General features: G+C 34.7%; 1 protein-coding gene across 1 annotated transcript in view; it reads right to left on the bottom strand.

Annotated features, from left to right (window-relative positions):
• The window catches only part of C7H14orf39 (chromosome 7 C14orf39 homolog), a 29410-nt gene that overhangs the window by 4783 nt on the left and 1674 nt on the right, over positions 1-22953 (bottom strand). The window contains exons 3-13 of the mRNA XM_040602110.1: positions 20825-20951; positions 15941-16030; positions 11213-11400; positions 10688-10730; positions 10152-10272; positions 8848-8942; positions 4720-4859; positions 4180-4259; positions 2059-2144; positions 1903-1967; positions 708-778 (exon numbers count right to left, since the gene is read on the bottom strand). Coding sequence (XP_040458044.1) covers positions 708-778; positions 1903-1967; positions 2059-2144; positions 4180-4259; positions 4720-4859; positions 8848-8942; positions 10152-10272; positions 10688-10730; positions 11213-11400; positions 15941-16030; positions 20825-20951 — 1106 coding nt within the window. The remainder of the gene's footprint in view (positions 1-707; positions 779-1902; positions 1968-2058; positions 2145-4179; positions 4260-4719; positions 4860-8847; positions 8943-10151; positions 10273-10687; positions 10731-11212; positions 11401-15940; positions 16031-20824; positions 20952-22953) is intronic.

The raw sequence follows: 22953 nt of genomic DNA, 5'->3' as shown, positions 1-22953 counted from the left end.
TCCTGTAAATGGATAAACACTGTAGGTGGAATGTAGTGAATGAATTGCTCATGTTGTTTTGCTGGCATGCACAGCTTTTGCTATACCTATTAAACTGTCTTTATCTCAACCCACAAGTTTTTGCGCTTTTACCCTTCTGATTCTCTTCCCCATCCCACTGTGTAGGGAGTGAGCAAGTGGATGTGTGCTGCTTAGCTGTTGGCCAGTGTTAAACCACGTCTTGATACCACCTATATATGCCAGCTGTACACACCTCTGGCTTCAATATTATGGTGTGGTGAGCTTGATCTCACATTCAGGCACAGCTAGTAAAAGCAGTGCCAACGGAGCTACACAGACTCTGCAGCTAGCACAGAGCTTATTTACTATAGTTTTGTGGGAGAAATGAGTCTCAAATGCAAACATTTTTTTAAAAGGTTTCATCAGCTCACACTGATGAAAATTATGATGTGAATAGCATAGTCATCCTAAATAGCCTGTTGTTAAGGTATCATAAAAACCCCCAAAACACTGACATGAACAAGGGCAATGATCACTGTATTAGTAATCAGAAGGCACTGACTGGCTTCTCACCTGTTAGGTGCTTTATAATGAGTCACTTTGCTGATTTCTGAGATTTACCTCTTGCCAAAAGATTCAAATATGACAAGACATTTTGACTATTCTAAATAAAGTAATTACTTATGATGTAGAAATGCTTTGCTTACTTGAGGTATATACAAAGAATCCTTTGGCTCATCTTCTGCTTCTTTATCACCACATTTGGCCTCTTGGTTTGCTATACAAAAAAGACAGCACTGCTTTTATTATAACAGCATTTTGAACAGATAAATAAGAATTATGTTGTGGTGAAAGAATCCTTGAGAAAGGGTTACTAACTTGGCATTGCAATTGGTAAGGAAGTGTTCTGACTGTAGTTTTTATTATAATAACCCACTTCGTAGCTACGTCCATAATACCTCTCATTCTGCCACTTACTCGCTATCGTTACAGCAATGCTTAGGCTGCTTCATATGGTTTGGTATGTTCTTCAAACCTACTTATTGCTCCCTGAGAGTGTTGTTTGTCTAATCCAGCTACTGCCCTCTGAGAGTGCTAATATCAGTCAACAGAAACCAGGTGGAAACAATATAAAAAGCACATCCACATGACACTGATGAAGTGTCTTAAAGAATTGGGCAAAAGCCAGGGTAGGAAATTAGAAGAATGGTATCAGACTTTCAAGCTTCAGGTGGTACAACATTTCAGGCACTGTGGATTAAGATGCTGTGTTTCAGGACATGTAATTAGGATTCTATTTAAAAAAAAAAAAAAAATTATAATTTCTGACATGCATCTGAAGTGGCAGCATAATTAGAAAAAATACATTTAAACTGAAGCTCAGTGTCTTGTGATTTAAAAAACTATAGCTGTATTTGTAACTACCCTGTTTTGGTTTTGTACACATTCTGTATGTAATTTTCAAGATAATTTTCATCTTTAATAATCTTAGACTGATGCATCAAGATTCCTAAATTACTGAGTTTACTATATCCCTTTTCTTTGCATTTTCTCATGCCTTGTGGGCAGACTTTCACACCAGATTTCATTTTACCCAAATAATCTGAGACTAGAGCGTGGATTTACAAGAGATGCTGGAAGCTTCCTTTCATTAACAATGGTTAATGCAGAATGAATGCCACATTACTGAGCAGTTTAGTCTCTATTTAAATTAGGAAATTGCATGTCTGCTATGTTTAAAAGTTCGAACTAAATAATCAAGGTGGAAAAAGAATATAAATGGTGGCTCACTTAATACCAGAATGAAAATTTGGCCTCTAGAACTTTGTCTTTTATAATTATGTGATCCAGCATATAGTAACAGCGCAACCAACCTATCAAAAAAAGACAGTGGTACTTTACCTGTTGTTGCACTTTCACTCTCAAACTGTTGACTGGAAGTCATCTGCTTTGGAGGAATTACCAGTCTAAAACCAAAAATTATTGTTTGTCTAAATATGGATTATTTCCATAAACCTCAATCTCAAGAATGAAAACTATTTATGTAAGAAAATTTACCTGAGTTGCATTTGGTTTTGTAAGTTTGCTGTTGATGGAACTTGGGCAATTTGTGGGTTATTAGTCTCTGCAGTGTCAATAACCATCTAAAACATAGTAAAAGATTCAAATAAGCAGTATATGAAACTGTCACTTCAACAATATTACTCTGATTTCTCCTTAGATTGTGGAAAACCCTTCTTTTAGGGATTTGCCTGACCCCTAACCAGTCTTTAGGGGTCAGGCAACATAACTTGTCTTGCTTATCTTTACCTGCATTTTAACAGCATGATACCCAAAACTGCTTCTATAATTTTTTTATAAAGTCTCATTCACAGCACTGATAACTAGATGTGAATAATTAACTTTTCTGTTGCACAAATAACATCACATAATTTACAGACTATATCCAGGCTTTCTATGACTGCAGCCAAGTTGCTTCTGCTTGACAATGCAGAAAGGGCTGAAGCCAGGCCTGTCTCCACCTCTAAAGGCCAAAGTAAGTATGCACATCAGTGAATACATCTCATGTGTGGACTGAAAAACTGCAGAAAACATGGCATTACTCCCACTTCACAGATTTTCATCAGATCAGAAGGCCTAACTGTTACATGTAGCCTGTATGTGCACCTTAAGGGCAGACTGGCACTAGGAGTCTATGCCTTGGCATCAAATAACACATTATTTCACAGGAACCTGCTAGTTCTGGTTTGGTTTTAGTTGGCAAAATGTATCAAATTGAATTCAGTTCAGGGTGGGGGACAAAAGGGCTGGTTATGCAGAATCTGACTGCCACTCCTATAGTTTACATCACACCTCTTCTGAAGCATAGCAACCTTCTTTCTTCCAATCTTTTCGGTTTTCCTCAGACTCCATCTTCTTTCCCTTGTTGCCATCGCCCTTCCTTAAAGTTCCCTTAACCTTGACTTACTGCTTCCCGCTCTTCTGTAAGTGCAATTCTAGGTCCCAGATTCCCATCCTCAACTCTGGATTACCCTGGCAACAGCCCATCATCCTCATCATGTCCAACTCCCTCAACCAGTCACAAATCAGAATTGCTTGAAATTTCTTCTGGTCTTGTTCCACTCAATCTAGCCATGGTCCTTCATGTTGTCTTGTCTTACAAAGGCTGCTTCTTCTACTACAGACTCCACTCTAAACTGTTCACTCACTTCATCCTTCAGTTCCCTTGAAATTCTTAAGAAAATCACAACTAGTTCTGTTAATTTTTTACTTGACAATTTTTGCTGTTCATTAAAATTTGGTTTTAAATAGGTACAGTGAGATGCCCCTTATGAAGAAAGGTGTCAATATAGAAATTTTCCCAAGCTTCTGCACAGCAAATACAGTTGCAAATTACTTATCTCCTACGGCCTTACCTTATCTGAGTACTCCTTTTATATTTAACAGTCTATTGATCCTATGAATATCCTTGCACTTGAGATTTTATCAGTGGTTTTCATAAGTGTGCAAGTTGTTCCTCCAGCTTGTTTCTGAATTGGTTTAATGTATATTTAAGATAATGAGCTGCAATACACTTCACCTTTTCAAAAAAGTGCCATAGGAACTATTTGTTTATGGGTGACAGATGGAAAATGTAATTGTGGATACCTCAAGTGTACAAAAAAGCAATGCTGCTTGTGGGTTTATTCCTCTCAGCCCAGATTTTTGTTTCTGGAACTCAGCTGTTAACTGTAAGCAGTCCTGTATAACATCCTTTTATGTCTTTTATGAAATCCTTCATTATGGAGTAGATGGCTGACAATTAGTCACTAATAAATTACATTCCTTCTTTAGAATTCCAAAAGTTTGCTACATACAACCCAGTGAATCCTCAAAGGTTATTCTGAATTTTAAAAACTATTATACAAAATTAATTGGATAGATGGTCCATCTCAAGTTTGGCATTAGAATGCTTACTATGACTACCAGTTGCACTAAGAACATAGATATTTTCAGAATGAAAAGGTATCAAAGAAAGATTTTTATTATGATTACCAAGATCAGAGTCCTGGTTGCAGTATTAACAAATTTTACCTAAGATATAATAGCAGTAGATATATCTGAAGTGTTTTGAATTTAAACAATCACATAAAACAGATCATAAAATCCCATGGTTTTACCAGTGGGAGAGCTACATACCTGTGATGAATTTTCTGCAAGGCTGGAACAACTGCTAGTGGCCACTGAAAGCTGCACAGATTTTTCTTTTTCTTCTCTCCCTAAATTAATAAATATTACTTAATACTGTCAATAGGATTAAGCATGCAAAGCACGGCATTGTTAAACTGAACTTGGGAACAAAGCTTATAAATTTTCCTGTTAACAGAGAGCTAAAAGAAAGTTATCACAAAATATGCAAGTATCAATCAATTTACTGGAAATAATACTCAGTTAGTATTTAAGTATGTATGCAAACCATGCTAAAGATATGTTTGAGATTTTTCTGATACTATGCACCAGGTATACATGTCACGTTACTTTACTCATCGCACAGATAAAAGAGGAATCAGACACAGATTTTCAGAACATAAAGACAGGTATGTACCCAACTTCCATCAAAAGCCTGGCTTCAGCTACCACAGTAGGAACAGTTCACTGGATTTTTTTATCATGGTTTCCATTCATTTACACAAAAATAATCCAAAATTCTCACAAGAAAGATCATTAAACACACTGCACCTGTTTCTGTTCGTTGCGTTGAGAACCTAATACTCTGTACAGACTGGACTAATTTCCTAGGAATGCATGGGACATGTAATGGTTTATACAGCTGATGTTTCTCACTTAGCAAAGACGGATGTTCACTCTCTTCAAATACCCTAAAGAAAATCAAATTTAAAAAAAATTAACATTTGCAAAATAAAGGAAATAATAAAACATAACTGCTTCAAATAAGTGGAGTTTTCAAGGCAGATGCATGCTGTCAAGAGTTTCTACCTCTTTCAGCTCCAGCAGCCGATAAAAATTGAAGATTTCTTAAATTATATCAGACAGACAGTATCACTGAAAGACATAAAGTAGTAATAACCCAATCAGAAGAACATTGCTGACTTAAATTTTGTCAATATCAAAGAAAAGTATTAGTAGTTTGGGGGTTTACACTTTGATTTAAGTACTTCATTATTGTAGTTCTGAAATCACATTTTCACATTCAAAAACACTTTCTCTCTGAGATTGGAATACTCACAACACATACACAAAGGAGAAAACTGCAGCAAGTGTTTTCACTTGTGGGGTAATTATCTGCATAGGGTAAATAGCCTTTTACAGTGTAGAAAGACAATGGTTAGAAGAACAATGAAGGATAAAGTGGGTATTTGGCACAGGAACATTTACCATTTTTTAAAATAATGAGTTCTATTTTATTTTTTCTCTGGCATTCCTGCTTAGGCCTCTATGCTTCTAGCTACAACATCTGGTTTATAGCTGACTGAACAATGCTATTCAGAACAAATGAAGCATTGAGTCAGACTTTTTGTTCTTCTTGTAATCTTCCATAAATACAAATAATATAAAATGCGGGATGCACTTTATAAGGTAATGTGGAGTAAAATTAGCAACACTACTAAAAAATAGCAAACTAGAAGCACTGGTTAAGATATATGGACCAAATAACACATAAAACTAATATACATGCACAACTGTGCTCACATAAAGCCATTAATGTACCTCAGTCAAATAACTCTGATGAAAAGGACTATCTTCACCCGTAAAGTTACATATACACCTAGTTTTGTGCTGGGCTGAGACCTAACAAACTATATAAACCACATACCACCTAATGCATCAATCAAAAAACCCAGGAGTAATAAAAGATTTTTTACAAAATGTCTATTAATCTTTCAGTTACAGTAATTGCCCATATTGTCAGCAATGTGTACTACAGGAAATAAGATGTGTATATGGATGATGCAGAGAGCACAAAATCAAGGAGAAATAAAAACAGAGCTAAGCACAGAACGCTGGCTAAAAATGCTTCACTTTGTTCAAAATGGCTTATTTGGTCACTTTACCACAATCATCATTCAAAAATGAATTGAACAAGGCTGCTGCTGCTGAGGTCATGAGTTAGATTGCCATAAACCATTTATTTTTACAGAACTTAAGATGCCAAATTGTGTTTTTAAAAGTTCCTGGAGTCAGTTTCCATGAGCTTTTGTGGGGCCTAGCAGACAACTCTACATTTCTAAAAAGTCACTCTCCATGAAATAAAGCATTCTTTCACAATGTGTATCTATTCAGAAGAATATATCAATGGCAGAGTTACAAACAGGACTCAGAAACACTTAAGGTATTTATTTTTCAGGTAAAAAAAACCTTCCAAAAGAGCCTGCAGTTAAACGTTATGCATATGCTATATACCTGCTCCCTTCTCTCCCCAAAAACACTATTTAAAAAAAACCCACGTGCATCTTCTCTGACATAATTAATAACCATTGAAGGAAAAATCAAACTGCGTACTGAAGCTCAGAATAGTCCAAATTGCAGTAACAAGAAAGATCATTTGCCTTCTTTCTTTATATTGTTAGTAGACATCTGAGTAGGTAAAAAGTCTTTGATCCATACTGCAAAATAGATAACTTTTTTTTACTAAAGTGCAAAGGAAAAAATAGATGTTCTTAAGTCAAAATAAAATCCCATTTCCTTAGCAGTAGTTTCTTCTTTGTAGCATATGAAGAATCACACCTGCTACTGTGGTATTTACCAGGACTCTCTACTGAAGCTATGCTCACTATTCTGATCAGGCGCACACCAGCAAGTCCTTTAGGAAGCAGAACTTTTAATAACTAGCTGCCATAGTAACCAGTAACTAATAACTGCCTATGAGGCTGTGGTCAGCACAGGGTGGACTCTTCATATATGTTTACATTTAGAAGTCCAGAAACAGCTTTAGAAGTATTTTGCCAAGAATTATATTACAAAGTTTTTTCTTTGATCACATTGAAAGTGTGGTCAAGCATTGGAAGAAGTTGCCCAGGGACATGGTGGAATCACCATCCCTGAAAGTGGTTAAAAAACACATAGATGTGGTGCTTAGAGGCATGGTTTAGTGGTGGACTTGGCAGCGCTGGATTAACAGTTGGACTCAGTGATCTTAAAACTCTTTTCCAACCTAAATGATTCTATTATTATCTTAGCACATTTTCTGTTTGTGTTTCTTTTAGTGTTGATAATCGCAGATTCATAATACACCTATCTTTAACATCGTACTTACTTAATCAGACGCATCTATGCTCTCTAGTGGAGACTGTTTTTTTTAATACGCTAACACCAAATAAGGATTTTTAAAACAATTTTTATGCCATTTTCTACAAGCCTTGATGTTACTAATATCTTTGACATAAATAAGCTTTAAAATTGACTCTAAGAAAAACATATTAATTAATAATCAGGTTATGATCTAATAGCATATGCTACATCACATAAATGCACACATGGAGGTTAAAAAGCAATGTGAGTTAGGATAGTGTCAAATGTTTACAATATCTTATAACTGTGATGCAAACCATGGATTTATTGCTTCAGTAAAAGCATCAAAAAGATCTACTTGTATGCAATCAAGACACAACTTCAGGTGAAGGCACAAACACCTGAAGTCTCCCTGACATGGAGGTAAACATACAAACGGCAGGTCTAGCAACACACCCTTTGAATTCGTTTCCATGAGGAGCCCTACAGAGTGCTTCCTATGCCTCCAGGTGCACAGCATAGATCTCTGCCTTTTACAACAGGTCTTTAATTGGCATTTTGCTTTCTACAGTCTGAATATACATGGGTCTCTTTGAAAATTCAACGGGAATGCTTCCCATCTTTTTTTTAATCTAGTCTTAAAACTGAGTGGATTTCTTGCTTCCCTACATTTGTTTCTGAGGTCTTGACAATTACAGAAAACTGATATAAGAAGGTAGAATGGGTGTAAAGTCTTAAACCACAAAAAATAATCACCTCAATAATTCATAGGTCTGTAAGCAGATATTAAAGACCTAAAATGCCCCTGTGGAAAGGGTCTTGGGGACGATTAAAATTACACATTTCTATAGACATAGTCCACTAAATCCCTATTTAAGGCTCTAAAAAGCTTTTTTTTTTTCCAAGCCCATCATAATGTAAAATCACTTGGACAAAGTCTTTTGGACATACCTTCAGTTTAATTTGGATTTTGGTCTGAAAGTGTCAGCTCTAAGGCTTATGTTTCAACAGTCACAAGGACTCCAGACAAATGCAAGATAGTCCTGATGGTGATTTTCAGTCATTGTAATTGAGCTCAAATTAAAGTGAGTCCCAGCTGTAAATGACCACTGACTAATTTACTAAGCCATTAATCCTGTCTATGAAACTTTCACTCATGCTTGTTTTTAAGAACTAAATTAAGAGTTAAATTTCTTAAGTAGTTCAGAGCCAAGACAAATGGTATGTGGAACCCTGACTCTTTTTCCCCAAATACACATTTAGTAGGGTTAATGTATTCTATCTCTGACTGCACAGTCACTGTAGTTGTATTCAAAATTCATTAAACTATTCACATAGATCTATCAGCAGTAGCTGCTGAGGAGCAAAGGTTTCTATAAAATACTTTTGAAAAGTATGTTTCGGATGTATTTAGCTTCCATGAATCATAATTCGCCACCATCTTAACACCAAGAAATACAAAACCTTCAAAATTACATCATTAAATCTCATGACCACAGTTAGAGAAGCTTGCCAGTCATTATTTAACAACAATTTCTGGTTTGTGGCAGTCTTTGTGTAAATGCTACGATAATACTCTGGACAAAAGCAAGGTAAAGAAATCATTTTTAAGTGTACCTTTCTTTAAACTCCTTTGACTTCTCTAGACTTTTCTGATTTTTTCCTTCAATCATTTTGGAGTTCTTTTGATCTTCCGTAGTCTTTTCAAACGTCTCAAAAGATAAAGAACAAATAACATAAAAATAATTAAAAACCTTGAAAAATTATAGCTACATGCTGCAAATATTTTCTAAACCTGATGAATCAGTGCACAGTAGTAGAGTTCTTGTAGCCAGGACTGTCTGAAGAAATAAGTAGAAAAAGGTTAAAGAGAGGCAATAGTTTTTGTTGCACCAACTGTAACAACTGGAATAACACAGAAGTTTCTGAGCACAGACTCTACATATCTGTTCAGAACAAGGAGCTCATTTCATGGTCTCCTTCGTAGTTATAAATAAATTCACCATATCCCTTCTTACTGTATGTTAATAAAGCACATAACACATTAGGAACTTTATTCTATAACTGTGAGTATCAAACTATCACAAAATATGAATAGAAAACACCGCATGTGCACAATATGCTCCTATCAGCATAAGCCTGGCAGAAGTGGACACAGCAGTAAATGGAGTCCTTGAACATCTGGGCCAGAGAGGTAAAAATGTCCAGATGCAATACTACAAAAAATTACCAAAATCTACAAGATTGGCCTATTGGGCTACCCAGGTTTAGGAGAGACCTTTTACCTCCTCGCAGAGGAGTGGGTCAAAATGCTGTCCTAACAAAGCCTTTTTTGGAAGACCAACCCTTTGGAATCTGTGCTTCTTCTAGTCATTGGAACTGTGCTGATCTCCTGTCTAATATCAGCCAATTTTACCTCTGAGCATTATTTACCCACACACTGGGGGAGGGGAGGGGGCTTGGGTGTGTTGGAATGTACGTGATTCTTATTGTAAAGCATATTTAGTTAAACACATTCATCTTAACAAAACCTTAAAACCTAGCAGGACTTGTGAAATATACTCAAGCCCTGGGGCTCACTGAGGAATTGCCCTGCTATATTTTTAAGTGTATTCTCTGGCCCTCTTGAGCTAGCACTAAACAGCCTTGACAGAGTGACACAGTGCCTTGACAGAAATTATGGTATGAACTGAGGTCAAAAGAAAGCAAGCTTTAAGAACCTTTACATTCACGGACCCCTCTTCTCTAAGGAAACATACATGATGCTATAGAAACATAATTACTAATACTAGAATCATCCTGTTGCTCTGTGTGCTTGAAAATACACTACTTTTTTTTTATGTTTCAGAAAATACAATGATGGTATTTATAATGGTGGTATATATACGTATTCATATAAAATAAAACTAAAATACAGTTACCTTTTTAAAATAATTAGTTTTCATTTCTAACTCCTCTACTTCTTTTTGCAGTTCAATAGCTTCTTGCGTAGCAACTGCAGCAAGCTTTAAAATTTCCTGTGTTTTGTGCCTTGAAGAAGCACTTTCATGTTATGGAATATAGATTGCAGCATTACTTTTCTGAAGCAAGGGATACTACCAGTTCCCTGACCCCTCTATGCCATAAGCACAAATGCTAGAGGTGCAGAAAGCTCTGAAAAATCTACATTTCCTAGACAAATCTTCAAATCTATCTTAAGTTAGGCTTCTCCGCCTTAATGAAGCATTTTGACAGATATGTCATTAAGTGAAATCTTATTTTCTTTCCTCAAAATGCTCTCATAGATATAAAGTGAACAGTATGATCTAACCATCAATTTTCTCACAGAAAAATCCTAATGCTGCCACTCTAAACATAAATCTATAAATAATTACTATATTGTCTAATAAAAAGTTGTGAAAGGTAAATAGAAAATTTCTTCCTTGTCAACTACATAAACACTACAAATCAAGGATACATCTGTATAGCCCAATCATTTAGGGATTTAAAAGGAACAGGCTCTGCAGAAATGAAATTTAATTTCAGATCATTAGTTCACAAATCTGATTTTCTTTACAAATACAAGATAAATTAATAGACCAGAAGCACATATCTTCACTTAGTATACATAAAAGAAGTAGTAGTGTAACAGAGTAATGCCATTAAAAACAGCACTAAAAAATAAATCAAAAATAAATTTAAAATTTTGAGAGGCTAGTTCTGAAGTAATTTTAGGATTTTTTTACCCCAAGAAGTTCAATGGCAAACTTCTCCCCATTACATTCATGGATTGGAGGAAGCAATATTAGTACGTATACTCTAAATTCTTGTTCAAAGTCTCAATTTGCTACAGCCTTTTTTCCTAAAAATGATGTAACAAAGAAAAGACCTTTTTATTGGCTTAAGAGAAACTGTGGAAAATCAGAGGATTTCTGTACAGCACTTTTAGTGTGCAGTGCACTACCAATAGGCTCTACAGTAAAAGCAATGATAATAGTAGTACCCAGAATATCCAAGCAAGCGCCTTCTTTCAATTTATATTTTTCCAACTGTTTCAAAACTCTGGTTTGGATTTCTTCAAGTTCTTTCTTTTTTTTGTAACACTCCTGTGCAAGAGCAGTTTCTGCATATTTTTCACGATATTCTTTCAATATCTCCTTATACTGGGTTATGTAATCCTGATACATTTTCCTATAAAAATACATGTAATTTAATTTTTTTCACATGAAGCCATTGTTTATAAGGGAAAAACCTATTCATTTATGGCATCAGTTCAATTAGACTTGCTGCTGTCCTGGAAAAAAAGTCAGATTATATTTAATATAGCACTATTTGGCTCTATTTTTTATCTTCCAGCTGTTTTCAAGGAAGACTATGCTATATGTAACAAAGAATACACTCATGATGTAAAAAACAGTCAAACCTCATTGTTCTGACAGGAATGTAGACCATACCATATTCAAAGGCAGCCTGGCAGATGACAACTTTTTTTTCCCTGTGTAATAATCATGAAACTTACTGCAGGCCAAATTCTCTGTTTGTGTATATTGGCACAACTCCTCTGATTTCAGTGGAGCTGTACCAAACACGGTAAAAGAGAATTTGGTCTAGCATCTCATATTTAGAGCAGCCTGATGCATCGCTGGACTAAGAGCTGCCTCCAAGGAGATGCTGAGTAATCTGTGTCTGACTTGTTTAAGGGAAGCCTTAAACACACACATTAGTCACACTAAAACAATAGGACTATTCATGCTTAAGGTTAAGCAAACACTTAAATGTTTAATTGGCGAAGAGCCAGAATGTTCAGCTTCTTGTAGGACTGCCATCTAAATTAAAGTTACACTAATACAGTATCACTGACATCGTGTGAGCACATACCTACAAATTATTGAAGCAGGTAGCATCAATAAATGTTCACGACATTTTTAAAACTTTAAATCTGCCTTTGAAAAAACTGTACTACAGAAACAAATTAATACCATAAGTAATAGGTTATAACTCAACACATAGAACTGAAAATTGATCAATATTATGCTTGGAAAGAACGAAAAGAACAGAAAGAACAGTGCTGTTGCACAAAACAGCCATCTTCTTGTGTTAAATCAATGACAGTGACTATATTGGAAAAGCCGGGGAGTTTTTTTTCCAGCTTTTCTCATTCAGGCAAGGAATTTACAGGATAAATTGCTAATGATACATCAAATATTCAACCTTCTCATTGGGATGAGTCTTTTATTACACCAATAATGCTGCTTGGCATGACTTCTTTTACAAGTAATTTCCAATACAAAGTAGTATCATTTGAGAAAACTGAATAATTAATAATGCAGTCAAGAAAGTGGTTCAGGATCTTAATGTCAATACATAGGTAATCTAAGTATAGACCTATTAGAAGTCTGTATTTCCCACATAGACAAAAGTTAACTATTAATAGTTTTTAAAATTATGAATAATAGCAACTAGTGTCTGGTAACTATATTTCTCTCTTCATTTGAAAGCAAAAGCTTAATAACTGCTTGAAATTAAATTATGTCTTTTTATGAAAATTGATATTCTATCAAATTATCAAAAGATAAATTCAGGTGTATGCAAAATATATAATAAGAGTTTGATGGTGACTGTTTATACAGATGGCTCATGTTTATAAAGAGGTATCACAGCTACAGACATCCAGCATGTATCATTAATGCAAACTAGTCATTTAACTGAGAAAGAAATATTACACAAAGTTGCTTGATATTAGAATATGCCTATATAAAATCACAGAAGGCACAGGAAATACTACCCTCTAGGCAAAGGTTATGCAAACAACTGAGAGGGAAAATTAAAAATACTAAGTTAATAGTACACCCATAGATTAGGCAGAAACTCCTTTATGAACAAATTATGGTGCATAATAGCAAATAAAGCCAGAGATCCGTCTGTTTACTTGCACCATGAATAAAGCCTACACTAAGAAACAGGTCTCACTGCTTGTGAAGCATACAGTATTCCTCTTTAAAGAACACAATTTATCTTACACTGCTATTAATCCTTTAAATGCAGGATGACTTAAAGGCAGACACTCCCACTGGCTAGCCCTGGCAATGGAAGAGAGGAAAATATATGTCCAAATCCAATAGTAGAAGCTTCTGCTCTTATAAAAGGAAAACAAAAGTCACAGGGGGGGGAAAAAGTAAGATCTTAATTTTCAAATAAAACTACAGTCCAAGCACTAGTTCCTGTTAAACTGAGTTAAGTTTAATGCATTTGTTTAGGGGAAAGAAGTTGTAGCTCAACACTGTGAAACCAAGGAACAGACACTTCCCAAACTTCATGTAGAAAATGACATTAATCTGTTTGGTTTTCTACACAGGTGGTCTCGGGAATCTATGTTTCTTGATTTACTGAAAATTTATGCATACTGTACAAAATTTCCCAGGTATGAAAGGTGGAAAATAGTCAATTCTATTTAATAGATGCTACAAACAGTAACTGAGCAGCAAAGAGATTTACTGATATACAATGAAGAATGCATTACAAATAAATTTTAAAAATATAAATAAGTAATTTGTTGTAGCAGGCACATTTCAAGCTTTTGAAAATAATCCTCAAACTTTATATTCTTTTCCTAAAAATTAATTTATACAGATTAGTATTTATGGCCATATATAGTAAGTATAGTATAGTATAGTAGTCTTGAGAAATTGTCGTTATTTTTAATATTTTTCCCAAGTAATCGAGTTAACACAGTTAAACTTAGGCTACTTAGCATTCAGCACAGTTCACATTAAAGTAATTAGAAAAAGTTTTAATCTGAGGACAATTGCAAAAGAACAGCACCCATAAAACCCCTGAACATTATATGGATAGTTAGTTATTCCTCTTTCCTTCTTCATACCACTTATTGTCAGAATTAACTTCCGGTTTATATAAGCATTCTTATATGTTCTTGAAACTAATAGCAACAAAAAAATGTAGAACATTTTTAAAACCTCCATAAGTGCCTAATTAAATGCAAACTGATATGCCCATCTTTTAAAAACATATTCCCATTATCTAAAGCAGTATGTCCTCAGTGCCCACAAAAGCCAGGCTAAAAAGCACATTCAGTGCATAAAGTTCTAAATGTACTTACTTTTCTTCCTAATTTAAATATTCAGAATTTGCTGAATGCACATCTTGTTGATTTGAATATATCATCAAATGCTTAAATACAGAGGGACAATATTTGAGACCACTTTTGTAAAATACATGAATTAAATTTATTTTATGATGTATAGTCATGATGTCTTATAATTAAGCTCAGGAAAAACAGATCAAACACTTTCATGTTGGAATTGAAACTAGTTATCTAAAGAAGCAATTTAAAAGTAATGCTTCTTTGGCTTGTCAGCTCAAATTAGTGAAAGCCAAAATGGCTTAATCATATACTCATAGAAAGCCAATTTAGCCTTATTTTTCACCAAATATAGAGCTCTGAACAGGAAGAAGACAGATAAGCTACTAACTGAGTTAATTAAAGGCTATCAGGCATACTATTTCTGCTGTCTTGGACAACTGGCAAAAAGAACACTGACAAAAGAATCAAAGCCAACATTTAAATTACCTAAAGTTGCACCTCTATTGGTTTTTGGATATCTATATGGGTCTGCCATGACATTTGCACCCTAGAACTTTTCCACTTCACAAGCAGATCAGTAAAGGTGAGCAACCTCTCTAAAATTAAGACCAATTTTACCTGAGTGTTAAATAGAAAGAAATAGAAAGAAATAGAAAAAAAAAATAGAAAAAGAGAATAATAGAGGGTTAACTGGGCACCACATTTTGAACTTTTCAGTGAAAAATTTCAGGGACTGTTCTTTATTCCATTGGACGTAGGCAGTTACATTGCACAACTAATCATTTCTTTAAAATGCAGAATCTAATTAATGAAAATGAAACAACTGAAATGTCACTTACTGAACAGAATTGAATTTGCAATTAATACTGACCAGAAACTTACCTACAACTGTTCTTAAAATGGTTTTAGACCAGGCTTTCCTGAACCACTCACCTTGCTTTTCAGGATCTAGTATTGAATTTGCATGCTTTGTGGTTATTTTCAAGTACAGCAGTCTACAAAAGTACAATTTGTATATGCTAATAATCACATGCTATTCATTCACAAATAAAAGGATAAGATTGTGTGAATGCTTCTAATTTTTATTTTACTTAGTCCACATATGAATTTAAAGGCTTAGGTTCAATTAAATGGTGCTTCTAAAAAAAAACAACCATAAAATCTGTGTATTTTCAAAAAAGTCTTCCCAAACCTGAATATCCAAAACTACTGAAATCACAGTATACATGAAGACATGTATAAAAAATGCAAAAAAATCATTCAAAGATAAAACTTATGTACACTCTTGTAAAGATGTTCTGATATTTATGCTAAGGCTAAAACATTCATTGCCTTTATTTCTTGGGCTTTTCTTGAAATTGTAGGCAATTGAACAATTCCTGAAAAATTATAATAGGTGTTTCAGAAGCAATTGAATTTGAGGAAGCCATATTTTATCCTATTCTGTTGGTGACTACAAAATAACATATGACGTCATAATAAGGTAACCAAAAATTCTTTTAATTACTCAGTCACTTATCCTGAAAATTTTACAACTTTTTGACACAGACTGCACTATAGTTGCTAGTCAGTTTAGGCAGGTTAATATGTAGTACTGCTAGAAACCTCATCTCACATGATCATAGATACCTCTCATTTTCTGTAGCTTGTTGTAAAGCTTCAAGTTCTTTTTTTAAATATTCTTCATGCTTGCTAAGAATTACATAGGTGGGCTTCCAGCTGCGGAGAAAGTAAAAAAAAGAAAGCATATAAGTGGTATTTCCTAATAAAAAGCCATTCAGAAACAAAGACATCAAGTTACTTTAGCTAGCTTACTAGAATGAATAATTTACTTCATGTTTTGAAAGTCAAACATAAATGGGTTTAGTACAGAAAGCTTTTACATGCATACATTTATTTTCTTAAGATTTTAAAGCAACAAATTCAAGAATATATTTATAGGATTAACAAAGATTATAAAGCATTTTTTAAGGAATAAATAGAGTCAGCTTCACAAATTTTTGGAGCCTAATGCTAAGCCATTAGGCACCTAAATCCACATAACAGGTACTCAGCGCCATCAGTAAATCCTTTAGATATGTATGATCTTCTGGTTGGAGATGCACACAGCTTCATTCTCATCTACTACCAGCACCTACCTCATACCTAAATGTAAGCAGCAGTCACAACCTGCAGCAGGATGCTGTAGATTGTACTGAAAGCACAGCAACTTCAGGGAATACATGAAGGACTTACAACTAGTAAACTAATAGTACTTTGTCAACATCTAAGTATTAGAACAGCCTCTTCCTTGGATGTGAAAATTCTAGGAAAACAGGCAGAAAAACTTTCTGATTCAAGTGAAATTCAGATGTGATCTTTAGGAGAGGCATATAATTTGTCTTTAAAAAGAAAGCATCCTATCTGAAAAAAGGTGGCTTAAGGAGCATAAGCCATCAAGGCCTGGATGTCTCCTACCCTCCCAGCTGAGGTAACACCTATCAGAAAAGACATTGTCACAGAAAGTTGTAACTGAACAAATGGCCAGGATGTGGCTCAGTTAAAGACGGTAAGAAACAAATCCAGAAACATCTGGTGCATGGAGCCTCCAAACAGCAGGTAATACCTTAAGTAGACTTAACAGATATCAAAGCGTTATGACACAAGAGAAGGAACAGAAAAATTAAGTCTGCTAAGCTCAATAGGATATGTGCTACAAACACTGTGCTCACTCAGAGACAATAACCTCTGTAATGACAGGTTGTCAACACACAACTTCTGAGATGCTGGGAGCTGAGATTCAGATGATGGACGAATCATCTGAACAGACTGGGCAGAGATCTTACTTCCAAGAAAAAAAAAAAAATCACATACTCCCTCCAAGGCAACCTTCTATAGAAAAAAATTATCACACCCTCTCTCTAGTCAGGGATTAAAGTGATCTATAAATTCAGCTTTTGTCCAGAACACAAGCTACCCTAAGGCAACACAAACACCTACAATGAAGTTTGCCTGAGTGGAACTATCTGTCCTAGGAAATGTACACACTACCTGATTTTAGGAATACATACATAGATACAATCAAAATTAAACAATGAATAAACAGAAGAAGATAAAATCCAAAAGGATTGAAGAGGCTAAGTGAATCTGGAACAGCAAAGGTACAGTTACATTTAAAGAGTTCCATCAACAAGGAGGAGGGGAGAAACAGCAATACAGAATAAGGTTGCAATTGAACAAAGCAAACAATTAATTACTGGACAGATGAGAGCAACTGAGGTTGTATGGTTCACTTTGCACTGCATATTCATGATTAGGGGAAGTAAAGGGCATTTTTGGTTGTGAGTATGCCCTGTGGTTCAAAACTGGAGCATGCAATTGTACCAAGTATGAATGTGCATTTGGACAAGCACTCCAAAGGTGTTACAAAGGTGTAACAGTTAACCTAATGCAATTTCCATCAAGGAAATAAATAAAGAACAAAGACCTCACAATTAATTTGTTGAACTGAAGTCAGTAACCTTGAATTCCAGGTGGTGAGACAACACAATATATAATCAATATTTATAACAGCAAAGTTTGTCAAAAAGGTGAATGAGAAATTGCAGCATCCATTTAGGAAATTCAGCACTACTGGCACAAATTGTTTGACACCATTGGCGATTCAAAATATAATTACAAAATGCTACTTCACCATATCTACTGCAAATTCAGCAGAATGCTGAATTTTTGAAGGGTCAGATTTTTTAAAAAGTCGAAAACAACACACATATAAAAATGTACTGACACACTAACACTGTGATCTAAAGAAAACTCCATGCCTTTCTCTGGAGGAAACAAACCCAAGCAATGATAAAGTCATAGGGCTTTTATTAATCAAAGCACAAACCATGTTGTGCGTTACATTTTGTGTTCACATCTATTCTGTGGACGTGCAAAAAACATGTAGTACAGGAACACTGTTCTGTAAATACAAAAAGGTATACAGGATTCAAGTAGCCCATCTACTAATTTGCTAAATGCATCATTGTTTCACGGAGGTTCTTGGTAGCTATCACATTTATTTTTCCTTCCTTTCATCAGCTAGGGTATAAACCCAGATTTTTATCCACTATAATCCAGAAGCAATAAAAATATCCTTAATTTAGCTTGTGGGATAACACAATAATTTATTTTCCAAATCAGCAACATTCTAATTCTAAGTTCATCTGGTTGGGGTTTTTTTGTTGCCATGAAATCTCACCATCCTTGAACCCAAATTTAAAAAATATTAGAGAAACAATAACATTGGATTGGGTTCCATCAGCACTTCTTATTGTTCTGGGACCAATATTTCTAGTTTGAATCATTCAAGAAACTAAATATTAGGAAAATGTTATCACTTGTCTAAAAAGATGTATTTCATTTTGCTCATTTTGTGCCTTCAGTTCTTTCTTCCATAGATCAATACAGGTTTCTTCAGAAAGCACAGCAGTACCCTGATATACCCATCTCATATATCATATCTTTTGCAGACTTGTTGAATATAAATATCCTGTACTTTGCTCCGAGTCTTCAAACATGCTTCAATATACCTACAATGTCAATTAATCCAGAGAAAATGTTTACCTGAGACCTCTAACGAGCATTACTGACAATTAGTCAACTATGAGGGTGATTGTGACTCCAAAACAATATTCAAATTTACAAAATCAACATTAAAATCATCACTAGTATATACAGAGTATCAACTAGAATAAATTTTAGAAGTTTACGAGGATTCTACTATGGAAGTGCTCTAATTGTCTGATCTTATAGCTAGGGCTTGTTTATTGCAGTTTTCAGTATGTCGTTAAATGACATTTTCAATAATTTAAGACACAAAGTCTCTACTCTTCTGCAAGCATTGTCCTTCTATGAATACATGTATTCATTAATGAGTCACTTCTCATTTTCAGTCTCTTTACACTAATGCCATTAATTATCCTTTGTAGGACCTAAGCCAATCCCCATTGATTTCAATGATGAAGATTTAGATCAGATCCTTAGTTCTACCCTTAATTTTTTATTTCTTTATTTGCATCACTTAACAGTTTGTGATTTGCAAACAAATTTGCAACTTCAAAAGACATCTAAGGAGTTAGTGTGAACAGTTTCAGAAACTTACAAAAGCATTCATTTTCTACTGCACTGGAGGCAAGAATATAATGTAAAGGAAAACTGGAATTTTCTTGTCAAGGTCAAGTCTTTTTCTTAATTCTTTCTATGATAAAGCTACAAATCTGTATGGTATGGGAATTGATTCAGACAGCTAGCTACTACACCCGCTTCATTCACAGTTTCCTTTATTTCTTGTTTTCAGATAGTTCAAAATAAACCTAGAAAGGACCCTGATGTTATCTTTACTTCTCTTCTTATTCTTAAAAACACCCATATTCTCCATGCATGTCTGTGTCACCTCCCCCCTCCTCAAAAAAAAAAGCAAATATGTTATAGACATTTTCGTCCAAGCACTTATATCTAGGTATAGAATTGAGAGAAAACAAAATGGGTAGAATTTGCTAACAAATCATCACTTCAACTGCCAAGAAACTAGACAGACTGTGGAGAGATGAACACTGCAACGAAAAGACAGGATTATATCATCTGGGACAAACTGTCTGTATTGTCAAATACAGATTTGCCTTTTTAGCTACCCTTGCAAACACCTGAGATTTTCATATTTAAAAATTAGACATTCCATGTGAGTGAGAAAAAACTCCCTGTAGCCAAATTCTTGCTTGAGAAATTTCTAACTACTAAGATCCAAATGTGGTCTGCAGTTAAAACTTGCACTGATGTTCTGATAGAAAAAATTCTATAAAGAGAATTGTGAACTGCAGCTCATCGTATTCATCCAAACGGTGTGCCTAGAAGAATAATTTTGCAGTCTGCAGTAAAAATTACACTAAAATCTGATAGAAGTACACGTATCTGTACACAGAGGCAGTTATGACACATCTCTGTGTCATAGAGAAAATACGTATAGAACAAAAAGTAATGTGAAACAGGTTGTGAACAAAGAACAGAAAGATGCTGTAATTTCAGGAACCTAAATTCAGAATTAAACAAAGAACACAAAGGAGCCTTATTGTCACCGATAGTTATTAAATATTTTTAGTTTAAAAAATTAACTTTTTTTGAACAGTATTCTTAATGATGTTCAAATTTAACAGAACTCAGGTGCATCCAGATACAGAAAAAATATGTTTCTATTACCTTACCACTTGAATAATTTAGCATGCTGCAAAGACAGCACCTGTGATCTCTGAAAATGGTTGATTCTAATGGAAATGTAAACTTAAATGTAGTCTTTTTGTGTAATTTACTTTTTCAGGGGATTTGTAATACTGCAGGGTTTGTACCTGATGATTTGCAGCTTGAAAAAAATAGAATACTAAAGTTTTCTTTAACATCACTCCTGTCAAAACAGACATATACATATTTTTACACTGCTTCTTAGCTGACTTTCTTAATGCCATCCATAAGTCAAAGTTCAGGCGACAACATACTTACGCATTACAGCTCTTCTTACTACTCTCGTTTTGCTTGCGTAAATCAGTAATTGCATCATTGCTGTTACTTATATTTTCCTGCAACCTAGCGATTTCATTCTTTTTTTCTGTAATTTTTACAGTACATGCTGAAATTAAAGAAAAAAGTAAGCATATGTATTTTCAACATATCCATGAAATAAAAAGTCTACATTCAGAATGATTAAAAAATTTCTTCCAAAATACTTAATCTTAACAGTGCCACATGAGTGGACAGCCTGTAATTAAACAAAGCAACAACAAAGTGAGTCAAAAACTTACGGAATTTCAGCTTTGTGGGGAATACCTTAACCATCATCTAATATTGTGAGATTGACTTTGGAGAAAAAAAAAAATTGTCCTGATTCTGCATCCCAGTCTATATAAAACTTAACTATTAGTTAAGCCTGTAATTAAACAAAGCAACAACAAAGTGAGTCAAAAACTTACGGAATTTCAGCTTTGTGGGGAATACCTTAACCATCATCTAATATTGTGAGATTGACTTTGGAGAAAAAAAAAAATTGTCCTGATTCTGCATCCCAGTCTATATAAAACTTAACTATTAGTGGTAGAAAGCAAAGCACTCTTAACAGTCAGAGCTCATCCTTCTTTGTTTTTGCAGTCCACAGCGTCTGCAGATACTAGACGTAGTATACGGGGAAACCAAAGCATAAGCCATTTTGCTTGCCCTCAGTCACACTTGCAGCTGGGGAGACTGATGAAAGTACAAAAGTTGCCTGAGATAAAGGTCTTTTTCAAACATTTGTTTTCTTTTACAGAAGCCCAGAAACACAAATGTTTTAAATGGTAAAGCTAACTACAAGAGGAGAAAAATAAAAGCATCACTAAAGGCATATAAGCAAATTATTACTAGAAACAGAAACTAAAATAAAAAGGAAATTTACTCAAGGTGAGAATGTGTAATGGATGATAAATTAATATAGGAGATAGAAGTTAATTAATGAAAAAAGTGCATTATAACAACAAATCCCCAAGCACTATGACATGTGCGGAGATTATTAAGGCAGATTCTTAATCCTGCCTTTTCTAACAGCAGACAGCTGATAACATTTTCTGAATGGATGGTTAGTAGAGAATCCACACTGTTGAACACGGTCAGTAGTCTCTTTCACAAGAAAAAGCTGTGAGAGCTATTGTGCACGTTCATATTGCAATGCAATGAGCACAACTAGGTGCATATTTTTTTTCCTCTGAGCTGTTTGCTTCCTATTTTTTCATACAAGGTTTCAGATTTGTTAGTGCCAAATTATCCTTTCCCACCACTGCTGCGCTATATGCCAAAGTTGGTGGCACTAAACAAAAGTCAATCACAAACATTCTGCCCTTCACATCTACTTAACTGGGAAGGGCATCTTAGTTATGCAAGAAGTGTCTTGCGTTGTTTGAATTACTACTCTAGAACTTCAAGTCATCCTAAAGTTTGTGTCTGGTGTTGCAGTACTTGTTACATATTCACTTTCAACACCAGCTGCATTTATAACCAGAAGCATCAGTCAGTGAAAAGCAAAAGATTCTCAGTGTATTTTAATATCTTGAGTTATCCTGAATGTCTTCAATATCTTAATATTTTCAGTATCTTAATTCAGTAACTGGCCTTTACTTAGCATGAAGCATAACTTTTGGACAACTGACATATGCTTCATTTTCTGTAAAAAAAATCAGATGTTTTTGTAAGTATCCTGCCAATGACATTTTGAGATTTACCAAGATATAACATAACTATTAACAAAATATCTATTACATAAGTAAAGCTATACACTTAACATTTCATTTAGTATCTTCTATAGATGAGCACTTCTGTAACAAGCGCGAGTTGTTCTACGCACCCTTTGCTTTCACAAGGATCTTGTGCGTGAGACCGATCACATCCAACTTTACAATGCAGGCACCTACTTCAGAACTATACACCCACGGCTACAGGTAGACTCAGCGGAGAAAAGTAAACATTTTTCTGTCAAACCTGCTTTAAACTCTTTCTTCTGGATAAGACAATTCACACCCTAAAAGTGCCTATTTCCCTCCACTGGTTAAAAAGGGACTCTATCCAAAAAGCCTGATGAATCTCACACTACAAGTCCAAGGCTGAAT

Source organism: Falco naumanni, chromosome 7, assembly GCF_017639655.2.
Source record: "Falco naumanni isolate bFalNau1 chromosome 7, bFalNau1.pat, whole genome shotgun sequence".
In the NCBI taxonomy this organism is placed as follows: Eukaryota; Metazoa; Chordata; class Aves; order Falconiformes; family Falconidae; genus Falco; species Falco naumanni.
The sequence above is the reverse complement of the archived record's forward strand: the minus strand, read 5'-3'. Positions and strand labels throughout refer to the sequence as shown.